General features: G+C 51.5%; 1 protein-coding gene and 1 long non-coding RNA gene across 9 annotated transcripts in view; one reads left to right on the top strand and one right to left on the bottom strand.

Annotated features, from left to right (window-relative positions):
• Window positions 1–8822, bottom strand: part of LOC131087305 (uncharacterized) — a 40678-nt gene extending 31856 nt beyond the window's left edge. For 6 of the 7 annotated variants that reach the window (XR_009114880.1, XR_009114881.1, XR_009114879.1 and 3 more), the window contains exon 1: window positions 8733–8816. This is a non-coding gene — a long non-coding RNA (uncharacterized LOC131087305). Of the gene's footprint in view, window positions 1–8732 lie in introns of all 7 variants that reach the window. The other variant, XR_009114882.1, reaches the window with a different exon arrangement.
• Window positions 8823–9178: 356 nt separating this feature from the next.
• On the top strand, window positions 9179–14394 carry PFN2 (profilin 2). Of its 2 annotated transcripts, none has more exons than XM_058030852.1 (3): window positions 9179–9365; window positions 10346–10538; window positions 12668–14394. In XM_058030852.1, the coding sequence occupies exons 1-3, from the start codon at window positions 9234–9236 to the stop codon at window positions 12763–12765; spliced, it is 423 nt and encodes a 140-aa protein (XP_057886835.1). In that variant the 5' UTR covers window positions 9179–9233; the 3' UTR covers window positions 12766–14394. The 2 variants fall into 2 exon arrangements, with proteins under 2 accessions (XP_057886835.1, XP_057886834.1); XM_058030851.1 differs by lacking the exon at window positions 12668–14394 and adding an exon at window positions 12354–12553.
• The last annotated feature ends 408 nt before the right edge of the window (window positions 14395–14802 follow it).

The following is a 14802-nucleotide window of genomic DNA, read 5'->3' as shown; positions in this document are numbered from 1 at the left end:
TTTTTCCCAATGGCAAGTGCTAGAACTGCACCTGTTTCTAGCTCTGTAACAAAGCCATGCTGCATGTCCCAGCTCCTATAAGCACACACTATTCTTACCCAAAACAAGGAGGAGGTTTGTGTAGCAGAGGACAGCTGTTCAGATGGTTCAGTCAAAGCAGTAACGTTGGAAGTTTTTTTACATGAGGAAGTCATGTTTCTTCATTCAAGAACAGTGGTCTTCATTGCGCATTTTATATTTGACTTTCAAAGAAGACTGTAATGGAAGGAATCCTTTCACTGTCCTAGTTAAATGCAACCCACCTGAGTCATAAAGCTTTAAAAAGTACTATGCCAACTGGACACAGAGTACGGACAAACTGTATTAGATGCATCTGTCCCACATTTGTCTTCACATAACCTGAGCCCAGACTGGGAACGGCCCCATGCAAAGCAGGCGGGAACAAACGCGCGGGTGAGCGGCTCAAGGCACGCCAGCACCACTGATGCATGAGGATGGCAGCAGGACACACAGCTGAGGATGGAGAGTTACACAGCACATGACTGGACTCTTCTTCTTCACAGTACCACCACCATGGCCCTGCTCACAGCTGTGTAAAGGCTGACAGCAGTAACTCATCTGTCTGCTCCAAAACAGCTCCCTGCCCGGGATCCAACATTTCCTCCACAGGCACTCTCTGTGTGGTCACAGCAGTGCTGCTGGGGCACTGCCCACCCACGGCATGGGGGTGCAGCAACATCAGGAGCTCCTGAAGCCTGCCCAGGTCTCTGGGGATGCCTCACGAGTGTGGCCGCAGGAGCTGCCCCAGCTCCAGGGCAGTGACTCTGCTCCTCAAGCCTGCCACACGCTCACCTTCCACAGTGAACACTTCAGCTGAGAGACAGAATGACTTATTGTCTCTTGAGAGCTATTTTGAAAGAAGATAAAACCTTCTAAATGGAACTGCATCATTCTTAGGCTATTTTCCCCTTCATTTCTACTTTTCCCCACTCCTCCCATTTTTATATTCTTCATGTTTCCTTTCACTCGTACCAGAGTGGCTGCTCTACAGTTGCACAGTATTAGACTTTCACTTTCAGACTGAATACACTTTTTCTAAGATTACAAAGACAACTTTGAGCAGAACAATTTTCATATACATTGTTCCCCAAAAATGTGATATTTATTTGAGTGGATGCAAATGAGAGAAAAGCACTACACCTATGGCAGAAATAGTTCTCTTCATGATGAAACTAAGCAGTACTTCAACTACCAAAAATTCACACCAAAATATTCTAAATATTAAATATACACTGACTCTTCTTTGACGAGCTAACATCAAGCAAGTTGACTGCTCCTTATAGCTAGGATCCAGTTTTTTGTGACTAAAGAAAAATTTAGTATAAGGTTAGACTGCTATAATTTTGCTGGGAAGATATGGCTTTTTAGACTTCAGAATTATTATTAAATGCTTTTGAAGACAGTGAATGTATTAGGTAGAAATTGTGTATCATAGTTAAATGTATGTATCTGTGATTCAAAAATTCTTTGGATTTTTAACAAGTAACAAGCATTAATAGCAAAATCATTTGTGATCAGAGGTGGAAACCGCACACAGACAAACACATTTACAGATCTTACCAGGGAAAGCAAGTTGAATGAAGAAACTAATGCCCTGAACAAAACTCCAGAGCTCCCCAGCTGCATCATGTGGGTGACTGAACGTGCAGCAGAAAGCGGTGCAGAAACAATCACCTACAGTGACTGTGAGCTACAGAAACAGAACCGTCTGTCAGGGCTGTCACCAAGACTCTGCAGGACAAAGCTGCTGCCTGGCATGGTGTCCCAGGGGACAGGGTCTCCGTGCTCCTGCCATGCATCACAACACAGCGCAACAGCCAGAACTGGGTTTTCTTCTTAGTGCATGCTAGCACAGTGAAAACATGCAGACCAGCTCTGAAAATGATAGATTTGTTCTACCAGTCAACTGTGACAGAGAAAAAACCAAGCAGATGAAGCCTGTGAAAAGTTAAATGTTCTCTTTCATCTCCTATCACTTCTTGTTATGGTCAGTGAAGCGTGCACAGAGGTCACAGGTTCAGACTTTACACCACAGTAAGATTGTTAACTGTCCCTGTTAAACCACACTGCACAAATATCCATTTAAAAATGACTGTCAAGAGCCTGTGCTTACTGTGCTTCATTTTCCACTTTTCTGCTTTCTCTCCCTCTAACTTTGTGCTTCTCCAACCCTCTTATTGCATTTCTTAGCCTCAGTTTTGACTTTTAAGATTAACTTCCCCACAGCCTTTCACTCACTGCAACAGCCAGAGGCATGTGATGAGTCATCACAAGTTTGGGCAAAATAACATAAAGACCTTAGACTGAGTATGATTACACCTATTCAAGACTGCATCAAGCTATCTACAAACTTAATGAATTTCACAGTTTCATACCCTTTATTTAATAACTGAACAGTTAGCAGTCACCTATTTGGGTTCTGTTTGCTTGACTTTAAGCAAAACAAAATACTGCAGGATCTAAGCACACTGAGAAGTCTGACTGCTTGGTAACTGTGAGGCATAGAAAGCTGTGTCATAATTCTGTACTTGTTACTCCTATAGGGACTCACCAAAGACACCACTATGAACCACAGACTACCTCTCCAAGTAAGAATTTATATACAATGTACTTTAATTTCTAGGAATAAGGTTTCTTTTCTGTTGACCACCAGCAAGATAAAAAATTCACCTTAAAAATCCTAAAGTTGAGCAAAGTTCCATGACTTTAAACATCTTTTTTAGTGCTTTGGCTGGTCTGTAAATCATAAAGAAATGTCCTTCCTCCTATTTTAAGTACTTCTGGAAGCCACTGAGACAGAAGCAATTTCATGCTCTTATATGACATAGCCATATCCCTACTCCTGCGTCTGATTTTCAGAGTTACATTGTGGGTTTGTTCTGTTTGAACTTGATGGTTAAATAAAGAATAAGCAAGGGAACCCTCTCAGAACTGCTTACATAACTGTCTTACATAGGAAAACAAAGGTTTTGCTGAGGTATCTTATTGGTAAAACAATACCAGGCCAAAATCCTCTAAGGAGATGAAACTCTCATAATGGAGAGTTAACATGGAGTTAAACCATTGATCCAAACAATGCAAGGTACACCAGAAAAGCACCTTTTTTTCAGAACTTTCTGGATGGTTTAAGTGCCATTGTACAAGGCTGTCTGCAGTGCAGCCACAGTTGTGCTGACATGGGACAGGACCTTCGTCATGCACAGCTCTAGTAGCTGTGCAATAAAACCCTGTACTGTGGTCTTCATGATTGTTGCATTTTGAATTACCATATTTTTTAAACCTAGTTTCACATTTTCCACACATTAATGTGTCATTTTCGTAATTTGTTTCTAGCTAACACTCATCCCAGTCTTGGGCAGCTTCCTGGGGTTTCGGCCAGGTCCCCTCCCTGGGTAGCCGTGGAAGGACCCGGCCCAGCCTGGCCCTCACCAGGCTGACACACTGCACCCGGCTGTCGCCAGAAGCAGTGAATCCGCAGGCTCGCAGCACTTGTGAATTGGTGTTTCCCTCTGTGCTTCCACAAGCACGTGTGGTGCAGAGACAGAGGCCAGGGCCCGGTGTGGTCAGCAGGGGAAGGCACCGGGGCAGCGCCGCATGGGCACAGCCACAGGGCCCGGCCACAGGGCACGGCCACAAGGCACGGCCACAGGGCACGGCCACAGAGCACGGCCACAGGGCACAGACACAGGGTCCGGCCACAGGGCACAGCCACAGGGCCCGGCCACAGAGCACAGCCACAGGGCCCGGCCACAGGGCACGGCCACAGGGCACGGCCACAGGGCACGGCCACAGAGCACGGCCACAGGGCACAGACACAGGGTCCGGCCACAGAGCACAGCCACAGGGCCCGGCCACAGGGCACGGCCACAGGGCCTGGCCACAGAGCCCGGCCACAGAGCACAGCCACAGGGCCCGGCCACAGGGCACAGACACAGGGCCCGGCCACAGGGCACGGCCACAGGGCACGGCCACAGGGCACAGCCACAGGGCACAGCCACAGGGCCCGGCCACAGGGCACGGCCACAGGGCACGGCCACAGGGCACAGACACAGGGTCTGGCCACAGAGCACAGCCACAGGGCCCGGCCACAGGGCACAGACACAGGGCCCGGCCACAGAGCCCGGCCACAGAGCCCGGCCACAGGGCACAGCCACAGGGCCCGGCCACAGGGCACAGACACAGGGCCTGGCCACAGAGCCCGGCCACAGGGCACAGCCACAGGGCACAGACACAGAGCCCGGCCACAGAGCACGGCCACAGGGCACAGCCACAGGGCCCGGCCACAGGGCACAGACACAGGGCCTGGCCACAGGGCCCGGCCACAGGGCATGGCCACAGGGCACAGACACAGAGCCCGGCCACAGAGCCCGGCCACAGAGCACAGCCACAGAGCACGGCCACAGGGCACAGACACAGGGCCCGGCCACAGGGCACAGACACAGGGCCCGCACAGAGCCCGGCCACAGAGCCCGGCCACAGAGCACAGCCACAGAGCACGGCCACAGGGCACAGACACAGGGCCCGGCCACAGGGCACAGACACAGGGCCCGGCCACAGAGCCCGGCCACAGGGCCCGGCCACAGGGCCCGGCCACAGAGCCCGGCCAAAGGGCCCGGCCACAGGGCCTGGCCACAGGGCACAGACACAGAGCCCGGCCACAGAGCACGGCCACAGGGCACAGACACAGGGTCCGGCCACAGGGCACAGACACAGGGTCCGGCCACAGGGCACGGCCACAGAGCATGGCCACAGAGCCCGGCCACAGAGCCCGGCCACAGAGCCCGGCCACAGAGCCCGGCCACAGAGCCCGGCCACAGAGCACGGCCACAGAGCACGGCCACAGAGCACGGCCACAGAGCACGGCCACAGGGCACGGCCACAGGGCACGGCCACAGGGCACGGCCACAGGGCACGGCCACAGGGCATGGCCACAGGGCCCGGCCACAGGGCACAGACACAGGGTCCGGCCACAGGGCACAGACACAGGGTCCGGCCACAGGGCACGGCCACAGAGCATGGCCACAGAGCATGGACACAGGGCCCAGCCACAGGGCCCGGCCACAGGGCCTGGCCACAGGGCACAGATACAGGGCCCGGCCACAGGGCCTGGCCACAGGGCACAGACACAGAGCCCGGCCACAGGGCACAGACACAGGGCACAGACACAGGGCCCGGCCACAGGGCACGGCCCTGCAGCCCCTGGCAAGGCTTTCTCCACAAGGGAGCCCAGCTGCACTCTGCTGCTGCTTGACTGCCCTCCCGTCTGTACATAAGTGCTGGTTACAGTCATCTCAAATGGTGAAAAACAGTAATTTGGTCAAAGACAGTTAGACCTGTGACATCATAATGGTTGGAATCAATTATCCCAGAGAGCTTTCCCAACCTAAACAATCCTATTGTGAGAAGTCCTGCCTTTGGCTGTCTCATCATTCCAAGCACAGCAGCAGTGCTGGTAGCTACAAGGCCTGACGGAAAAACCCAAGTTACATTACTCACAAAATATAATCCTCCTCCAAGTCTTTGGCCAATTTCAGTTTTTCTGTTAACAATATAAAAGCAGTCAAGTTTCTCACAAAGCTGTAAATACTGAGTATACTCTGGTTAAGCACAGCCAGTACTTTAGAATTCTTCCAAATTATTCTTTTTCTTAGATGTGATCCAACATCAATTTTAGACAAAGTTCTGAACAGATGTAAAAGACCAGGAATTGTTACAAGCTGCACAAAATCCTACCAAACTGTGGCTGTAGTGTGCAATTAAATTCCAGAAAGAACAACTATCAGGTGAAATGTAGGAAGAGACTAAAATGCAAGAAATTATGATTTCACAACTATTTACTATATGGCTATAGCTTAAAAGCAGTCCACTTCCTATGTGAGTCTAGGCACTGATGTTAAAATGACCTACTACATCTATCAATTTTAACAAGGATATTGTTATATATATATAAATATTTTGCTTCAGAAATGTCTCAAATTCCACTTAACTCTTATAGCAAAAAAAAAACCTAAAAAACAACTCCAACAACCCTGAAGGTCTCTGCTCTTACAATCTTTAACATACAGAGCATACCCTCATTTTCTTAAACCCAGCAGTCTCAAAGGTGCTGCTGCAGTAGTGCCTACACAAACAGTATTGTAACAATTGTATATAGCACACAACCAAATGAGGCGCCTAAGAGTGAAAATAAAATTAAAGAATCATGATTTTCAGAAACATGACTCGTGACTGCTGAATCTGCAAATTATACAACCTACCTGGTAGCTTTGAAACATTAAATAATAGCAACCCAATTTAGACTTCACTTTCTAAATATATTACTAGAGTTAGTTCACAAATAACACGACTAGAAGCTGAGCTACCAAGCCGTGAAATCCTCTACTCTCATCCAACCATTTATGTTAAGGAGATCCCAGACTTCCATGCAGGTCTTTCCAATTCAAATCATTCAAAACAGATGTCTGTATTCCCTGTACGGCTAACACAATCCACACACCAAAACAGCCCTTACACCACTGATCACCTGGTCTGTGCAGCTGTTAAAAGGTAGTATTGCCTGTGAGGCAGGAGCAATCTTACCTGGCCCTCCCTGCACTGTGACATGCAGGTGAAACACCTGTCACAGAGGCAAAGCGCTGGATCAGCACACATGAGCCTGGCGTGGCTCTGGATGTGGGGAGCAGCAGCTCCTCCCCAGAGCCTGGCCCAGCTCGGGTCCCTGACACGCAGGTGACACACCTGTCACAGAGGCCAGGCCCTGGACCAGCACACAGCAGCCTGGTGTGGCTCTGGACTGTGACACGCAGGTGACACACCTGTCACAGAGGCCCTGGATCAGCAGCCTGGCGTGGCTCTGCACTGGGGAGCAGCAGCTCCTCCCCAGAGCCTGGCCCCGCTCGGGTCTCTGCCGCTGTCACACAGCACTGCAGGCTGGGCTGCAAGCGCTCAGCAGGGCACAGGTGCTCACTGGGCACAAGGGATGGACAAATGTGTTGGAGGCTGAGATCCCTTCAGGCAAGAGGGCCTTTGGCTAAAGTCCTGCAAACCCACAGGTTCTTGTGTGAGATACCTGCATGCTTGTACCAAGCAGCCTGCTGTCCAAGAGAAGCCCACCTCTTATTAATCAAAGGATAATGATGATTAATAAAAGGACAATCATAGCAAATAAGTAGCTCCAAAATCCTCAAGGCCTGCCCCTGGGTCACGAGATGTCTGTCTCTATATCCATTAAATCAACTTATTAAAGTAACACAATTTGGAATCCTTATTGCAACTTGAAGACAATCAACAAAAAATCAAACATATTTTGGTTGAACTCTAAAATAATGGGCTCATCAGCTTCCCACTAATTTCAGATGGATACATTTCATTTTGTGCTAGTAAGAATGTTTAACTGGGACCTCCTACAGACCAGGAGTAAACAGAGAAGCGACCCTCAATGGCACTTTCAGACAGAAGACAACATTTTCTCCTTCCCATGGAAAGAATCTCTGGAGGTAGGATTATGAAGAAAAGTCAAACTTCACAAAAAGCTTTAGCTATTTTAAAAGCTAAAAGCAACTTTAAGGACTGTAACTCATTGGTAGATACAGTGACATGAAAATATTTCTGGGATACATGGATGATGGCTGTCCAAATTCAGAGGGGTAAAGGCACTGTGAAAACAAAATAGAGAAAAGAAACCCTTATGGAGTTAAGGTAAAAGATACAAAGGAGCTCTTTTCCAAGTATCTAGTAATCCAGGCAATTAGTACTAAACAACACTCAATCCAATGACAACGGAACTAGGTTGTTAAAGGACAATGAAAACCTGAAGTGTGCTGTAGGGGTATCCATAATAAATACCTGGGGACTTAAGGTAAAGAAGGGTAAAGGGAAAGGTAAAGGAAAGGTCAGGTAAAGGCAGATTCATTTACTGTATACTGTGCCTTGGCATATTCAGCTATGAGATCTAACTTCTTGAATTATAGCCACAAAGCTACTGACATGGACAGCCAGGCCACATCCCCCCAGTCTGCACTGCCCCAAGAATCACAACAGTCACCCAATAAATCAAACTCACCCTGCTCAAAAGCAAGGTGAGCCCCCACCAGTTTCAATGTTACGAAAAACAGAACAATTGCCTCGAAACACACCCTTAAGGTGCTGGTCAACACTCCTGCGACCCAGGACAGCCTTGGAGCAGCCAAGCCCTCCTGCCCAGGGCCCAGTATCAGTGCACCAAACTAATGGCATCAGCCTCGGGTATTGTAAAGAATGTGGAACTAAATTATTGCAATAGAGACTTGGTGGAACCTGGAACAATAAACCACAAAATCACCAGTTACAACCCCTTGTGGAAAAAAACCGTAGCAGATGCTGGTGTGTGAGACAGGGACGCATCCCTGAGGTCCGGGAGGATGAAGGGCACGGGCGAGGCAGGCAGGGCTCAAGCGAGGGGCGCGAAGGCAGACCTGAGATTATAGAAACAACACAAATGCAGCGACTGCCAGGGGCCGTGAGAGCACGGCGGGCACGGGCAGGACGGGGCGCCGGACGCTCCGTCTGTGCACGGGAGCGGGCACCGCTCTGCCCCCGGCCGTGCCCGCTCCGGGCTCGCCCGCCGAGCACGCAGCGCAGCGCCTCTCCCTGAGCCCCGGGCCGGGCTGGACGGCGTCACCGCCGGTACTCACCGATCCCGGCCGCTGCCGGCCTCCGGTGCGGGCATCGCGGCGGCCGCACGGATCTCCGGCCCCGCCGCGGCTCTGCCCCGCGCGGTCCCGGCCGGGCGCGGGGAGGGGCCCGCACCGCCCGCTCCGCAATTCCACCGGGCCGAGCCGGGCTGGGCCGGCCCCCGCAGCAGTGCCGGGACTGCCCGCACCGATCTCCAGCGGCCGAGCGGCCCCGGGCTCGGGCATCGAGCACCGAGCGCCGGGCACAGGGCACCGGGCATCGGTGCCGGCGCGGCCGCAGCCCCGCCCCGGCCCCCGGCCCGCTCCCCCCGGCCGCGGGGGCGGTGCCGGCCGCGCCCCTCCTCCCCCCGCCCCCGGCGCGGCAGCGCAGGGCTGGGCTGGGCCGCGCCGCCGCCGCCGCAGCGCTCGGTCCGCTCCGCCGCCGCACCGCCGGGACCGCCGCCCGCCCCGCGCCCCCGGCCCGCCCGCTGCCCGCTCGCCCTCGCCCGCCGCCCCGCGATCATGGCCGGCTGGCAGAGCTACGTGGACAACCTGATGTGCGATGGGTGCTGCCAGGAGGCCGCCATTGTGGGCTACTGCGACGCCAAGTACGTCTGGGCAGCCACGGCCGGCGGCATCTTCCAGAGCATCACGGTGAGCGGGGCCGGCGGGAGCGGGGCCGGGAGCGGCGCCCACGGGCCGCGGCCGGGGGACGGGGGCACCTTGCGGGCGGGGGGCGCGGGCCCGGCCGCCCGCGCCGCCTTTTTGTGCGCGTCGGGAGCGGCGCGGGGCCGGTCCCGCGGGCGGGGGCGGCGGCTGGCCCGGGGCGGGGGGTGCGGGCGGCGGGCCCGGTGCGGGGGGTGCGGGCGGCGGGCCCGGTGCGGGGCGGGCGGCGGAGGAAGGCGGCTCGGACGCCGCCGCGCCGCCGGCTCCATGTTTTCTCCGCCAAGATGGCGCTCTGCCATTGATGCTCCCCCGCCCTGCCCGCCCGCGCCCCCGGCCCGCCCGGCTCCGCGGCCCCGCCGCCCCGAGAGAGGGGCCGTGCGCGGCCGCCGGCGCGGCTCCCCCGGGCCCACGCGGCCCCGCCCCGGGCGCGGCGGGCCCGGTCCCGGCCGAGGCGGAGCGGGGCCGCCTGGGCCGCGGTCGGGGGGCCGGGCCCGCCGTGACGCTGCACTTTGCGGCCGCCGCGGTGCGGCCGGGCCCGCGCCGCACCCCCAGGCTCCGGGCCCGGGGCCTTTCCCGAGGGCAGGCGGAGGGGCCGCGGCGGCGGGAGCGGCCCGGGCCCCGCGGGCGGGCCGCAGCCGGGCTGATGCCGCGGGCGCGGGCAGGCCCCGGGCTGATCTCCCGGGACAGGTGCGGACAGAGTCCGCGCCAGCCCGGGGTCAGGCTCCGGCAGGCGCCCTGCGCCGTTTAACGGGCTCGGGCCCGCAATCGCTGAGGCTGAGGCTCCCCCGCGCGCAGCCACCGCGGAGCAGCGCAGACTGCGCCTAACAAAGCCCTGTGTTCTGGAGCACTTCCTGCGGGTAGCGAGGGGAAATCACGGCCTCGGCCTCTCCACACGAGACGGGACCGGTTCTAAATAGAAATGACGGCAATATACCCTTCCGTGCTAACTGAGCTCTTTCCTTTGACAGCCAGGAGAAATAGATCTGGTTGTAGGAAAAGACCGAGAGGGTTTCTTCACCAATGGTCTGACCCTTGGTGCAAAGAAGTGCTCTGTGATCAGAGATAGCCTGTATGTCGATGGTGACTGCACAATGGACATCAGGACAAAGAGTCAAGGTGGTGAGCCGACATATAATGTTGCTGTAGGCAGAGCTGGACGAGGTAAGCACCCTTTTCTCTACCTTCAGATAGCTAAATTAGGAATGTGACCCTAAGTATAGACTCCAGCTATTAAGAGAACCAAACTCCTGTATTTAATGGCTAATTTTGGGAAATGATGCAAGGGAGTGGATGGCAGTGCTCTAGCTGAGTTCTGACTGAGAATTACACTCATCCCTGTTCCCACCTGCATCCCAGCCCAGCACCAGGCTGTGCAGTAGTTCACAGGTCTGTGACAAGCAGGAAAAAGCAGGCTGCAGCTCCAAGCAGGCTTAGCTGGTATTCCATCACTTCATACCTGAAGCTCAGAAGGAGTCTGTTAATAACAGGCAGTGACTGTAAGCTTTCTCATTGTAAATTGCTTGATGGAAAGTTTATTCTGCAAAGATGTGAATCTCATGTATGAGCTGCTCCTACTAAAAAGTTCTACATTAACTTTTCTTGCACTTCCTATTGAGCCTGCTAAAGTCAGTCCAGGCAGAAAAAGCATGTCCAGTTTGGTGCCACTGAGAAATGTGCTTCATTCTCAGACACCTGCTCCTTTGTGCTCTTCATTTAACTTCCAGTAAAATCTGTTATGGGGCAGGCACTCATCTGGGATATGAAATAATGTCCAGTAGTGGTGTGTCTTATGTTGGGAACACCTGGGCTAGCATTTTTGGGCTGGCTGTAGAACAGGTTCATGAGTGACAAGACTTTTGCTAATAGGTGTAAAACCAGAGGCAGAGCAGATGTCTGTAGGCTAAAGCCCAGAGCAGGCATGCAGGAAGAGGGTTGGCAGCACTGAAATGAAACAAGCAGAGTTCTGACTTGTGAAATGACAATGAGAACTGTCTTAAGCTTTTATGAGCAAATTGCTATGGGGATAGAATCATAGAGTCATTAAGGTTGGAAAAGCCCTCCAAGATCATGGAGTCCACCCCTTCTCCCAGTGCTGCCAAGGCCACCACTAACCCATGTCCTCAAGTGCCACAACCACATGGCTTTTAAATCCCTCCAGGGGTGGGGACTCACCCACTGCTCAGGGCAGCTGTGCCAGGGCTGGGCAACCCTTTTGGTGAAGAAGTTTTCCTAATGTCCAACCTAAACCTTCCATGGCGCAACCTGAGGCCCCAGTGTCCGATCACGTGTAGGTGGACTGGCTGCAGCATTCCCAGCTTGGTGAACAGTCCCTGGCCTGTGGCAGCCCAGTGTTCCTTGTGCCCCCTCCCTGCTGGGGGATATCTCACGGCAGCTCACAGTGGCTCTTGCTGGTGAGCCTCCAGTGTTCCTTTTAGCAGATAATCTGGAACACCTTGCTGGAATTGGGGGACTGGGGAGAGCCTCAGTATGACAATTGTCCCTGTGTTTTGTCTTATGTAAAAAGTGTGGTTTATAGCTGTGTTATTGCATGGAAAGTCTCAGCCCAGCTCACCCTTTGGGGTTTTTACCAGCATCAGGGCAGTTACTCTGGTTCCAGATACTGGGAATTTTCTTTTGCCACAGTTGCACATGCACTGTACCCCCGCTCCTACAGGTGTTCAAACTGCTGCCAGGATTTCCTTGCTGGGTGCTGAGTTATGGTGAGAGGCATTGTAATGCTGTTTTGATAGCTGGTGGCATTTTCCTCAGGCTTAATGCCTCCACAGTTAGATAAAATCCCTGAGGGTAACTTTCTCCCAGCCCTTTCTACATCTGTGTTTTAACAAAACTGTTAAATTAGCTTAATACTCAAATACTAAATCTTGAATTTGAGGGTGTTTATTGCACTGAATAAAAGTTGCATTATTTCCATGTCTAACACACTCTTTTTAAAACTTTTTTTCTTTTCTCTTTCAGTCTTGGTCTTTGTAATGGGCAAAGAAGGGGTCCATGGAGGCGGATTGAATAAGAAGGCATACTCAATGGCAAAATACTTGAGAGACTCTGGGTTCTAGTTGTTAGGCAGACTGTTAAGTATTAGGGGAAGATTGCTATTAAATTTTCCTGGCGGTGAGCTTTAAACCTTACATTCTGGAAACTTTACTAGCAATGCAGGGTGATGGGGTATGAACCTGTGTCTCCTTTGTATCCCTTTGTTGGTGGGGAAAGGTGTTATTTTTTTTTTCCCTTTAATTCTTTTCATTTCTGTTTTGTTTCCTTGTGTACTCCAGCATTGGTTATAGTCATGGGAAAGGAAGGTGTCCATGGTGGGACACGCGACAAGAAAGCATATGAACTGGCTTTATACCTGAGGAGGTCTGATGTCTGAGCAGCCTCTCCCCATCCACCTAGCAGTTGTCTGCAGCACCACCCGCTTGTGCTCAGTGCTACCAGACCGTAGATGGTAGTTTGTGTTTTTTTATTTACCCATTTCCTACTGTCATAACTCCAGTTCCCCCTTGTTCATCTCTGTAACCACTGTAGGTAACCGAGCCCATCTGGCACCACCATGATGATGATATGCATGATAACTTGAAACTTGGGAGGGGAACATGCCAAGTGTAGGCTCTGCTTTGTCTTAGCAATTAGTATGATATTGACAGCTAAACCAACTGAGATACTAAACAAGGTGCCGATTGTACAATCTAATTTGATCAATGCCTCTTCAGCACTTTGAGCAAGTCACAGCTCACTAGTCTTCCTTTCACAGAGCACGGTTGGGAGGAAAAAAGTGTGTGCATATCTTCATTTCTGTCCCTCTCTTTGTTTCTGTTTTTTAAACCCATGTGTTTGCTTACACCCATTTTTATAGTGCCTGGTTTGTTTAACCAATTTGCCACTCAAAAGCTATTAATGTCACATTAGTTTTGTCATTGCACTTCACTGTAGGCTTAAGTCTTCTCTTACTTTTTCTTGGTGTTGTCTGAAGATTGTACTGCTTAACAAGTGCAATCACAAAACTATGAAAGGGTACAGATGTACTTCCTCCCATGACCTTAAACCACCATCCTAAGGACTCCCCAGACATTCCATCATTACAATAGCTCAGGCACTTTTTTTTTTTTTTTTGCCAGCTCCTGTTCTGTAGTTGACTTGTGCAAGGCTGCCACTGTGGCCATTAGCTAGCCTGGTATAACCAGCTGGAGTGTGTCTGGTTTCAGTTTCTCATAGGACCAATTTTAATTTGCAGCTTGGGGGTCGGGGGGTGGGGGGTGGTGTTTTTGTTTTTTAATATGAAACTGCAATGTCATTGTGGAAAACTGCCACCTTCAGCTACCCTGGGAGCTATGACTGGCTTCAGTCTTTCTGCCAGATCACTTAGTGGTGCAGAGTTTGGCTGCTCTGAAGCCACTGTTTGGATGAAGGTCGGTAGTTTGTAAGCTAAACTGTCAAAATACCATTTCAAATTTAAAAATCTTCATCTGGCCTGTCACACCCTTGCTGCAGAAATGATGGAGTGAGCTGCCTTGTGCACGAGTCATCTGAAAATGTCTGTAACCAAACTCAGTTCAGGCACTGTTCTGACCTGTATGTCCATTGCAAGAACTGCAGAACTCTGTATACTAAAGAATAAATGGGAGATGGTAGTGGTTGGAATAACTGACTTGGCTGTCTTGTGATGAATTTTTTAATATGTATTCTGTGCCATACTATTGTTAAAAAAAAAAAATGAACTGTTGCTATTGTGAGATGGATTTTAACTGACTCTGAGGGTTTCTTTTGACTGGCACTACCTTAGGGACATTCTAGTATTTGCTTCTATTGTTGGGCCTTGTGGATAATGTACAGATTTAAACAAATTCTTGTTGCTGATTTGTCCATTTCTTTCCCTGCACTTTGTTACATCTGGGATACAGTCTAACTCATCTGATTTAATATGCATTTCAAAAAATGCCATAACTATTAAAAACACCTTGTTTACAGACAGATGAAATAAATTTATTCCAACCAAACAAAATCAGACTGTTGGTAATTTTTCTGCCTCACACCCAGGAAATGCTCTGAGGCCCTTCAGTGCATGACTGGCTCCACTAGCAGGAAGTCTAAGTGCAGTTTTAAGTTTGGCAGGACAGCAGTAGTATGATAATATAAGTAGTATGATATGGTAATAAGATAAGTAGTGTGATAATATGACTTTTGTCAAAAGCCAGGCAGTCTTTGGGGCAGATCTTAAATTAGGAGATGATTTCTCATCTCTTAATTCCACATTTATCCAGCTCTCTGGTGTGGGGCTCCCCTGCCCTCTGAATGCCCAATACATCATTCCTAAACAAGCTGAAGGCAGCGTGGCATTGGACCTGGCACAGGAGCACGGTGGCCTGCCCAGGTCAGGTCAGCCAGGGTGGGAATGTGCTCCCCTCACCCA

Source organism: Melospiza georgiana, chromosome 10 (genome assembly GCF_028018845.1).
Source record: "Melospiza georgiana isolate bMelGeo1 chromosome 10, bMelGeo1.pri, whole genome shotgun sequence".
Taxonomy (NCBI): domain Eukaryota; kingdom Metazoa; phylum Chordata; class Aves; order Passeriformes; family Passerellidae; genus Melospiza; species Melospiza georgiana.
This window is presented reverse-complemented; position numbering and strand designations above follow the sequence as displayed.

Excerpts from the sequence above, each read along its gene's own strand:
- PFN2 (XM_058030852.1), top strand. The coding sequence starts at position 9,234 with ATGGCCGGCTGGCAGAGCTACGTGGACAACCTGATGTGCGATGGGTGC. Across the intron at positions 9,366-10,345 it reads GCATCTTCCAGAGCATCACG|CCAGGAGAAATAGATCTGGT; the intron begins GTGAGCGGGGCC and ends TTCCTTTGACAG. Across the intron at positions 10,539-12,667 it reads TGTAGGCAGAGCTGGACGAG|CATTGGTTATAGTCATGGGA; the intron begins GTAAGCACCCTT and ends TGTGTACTCCAG.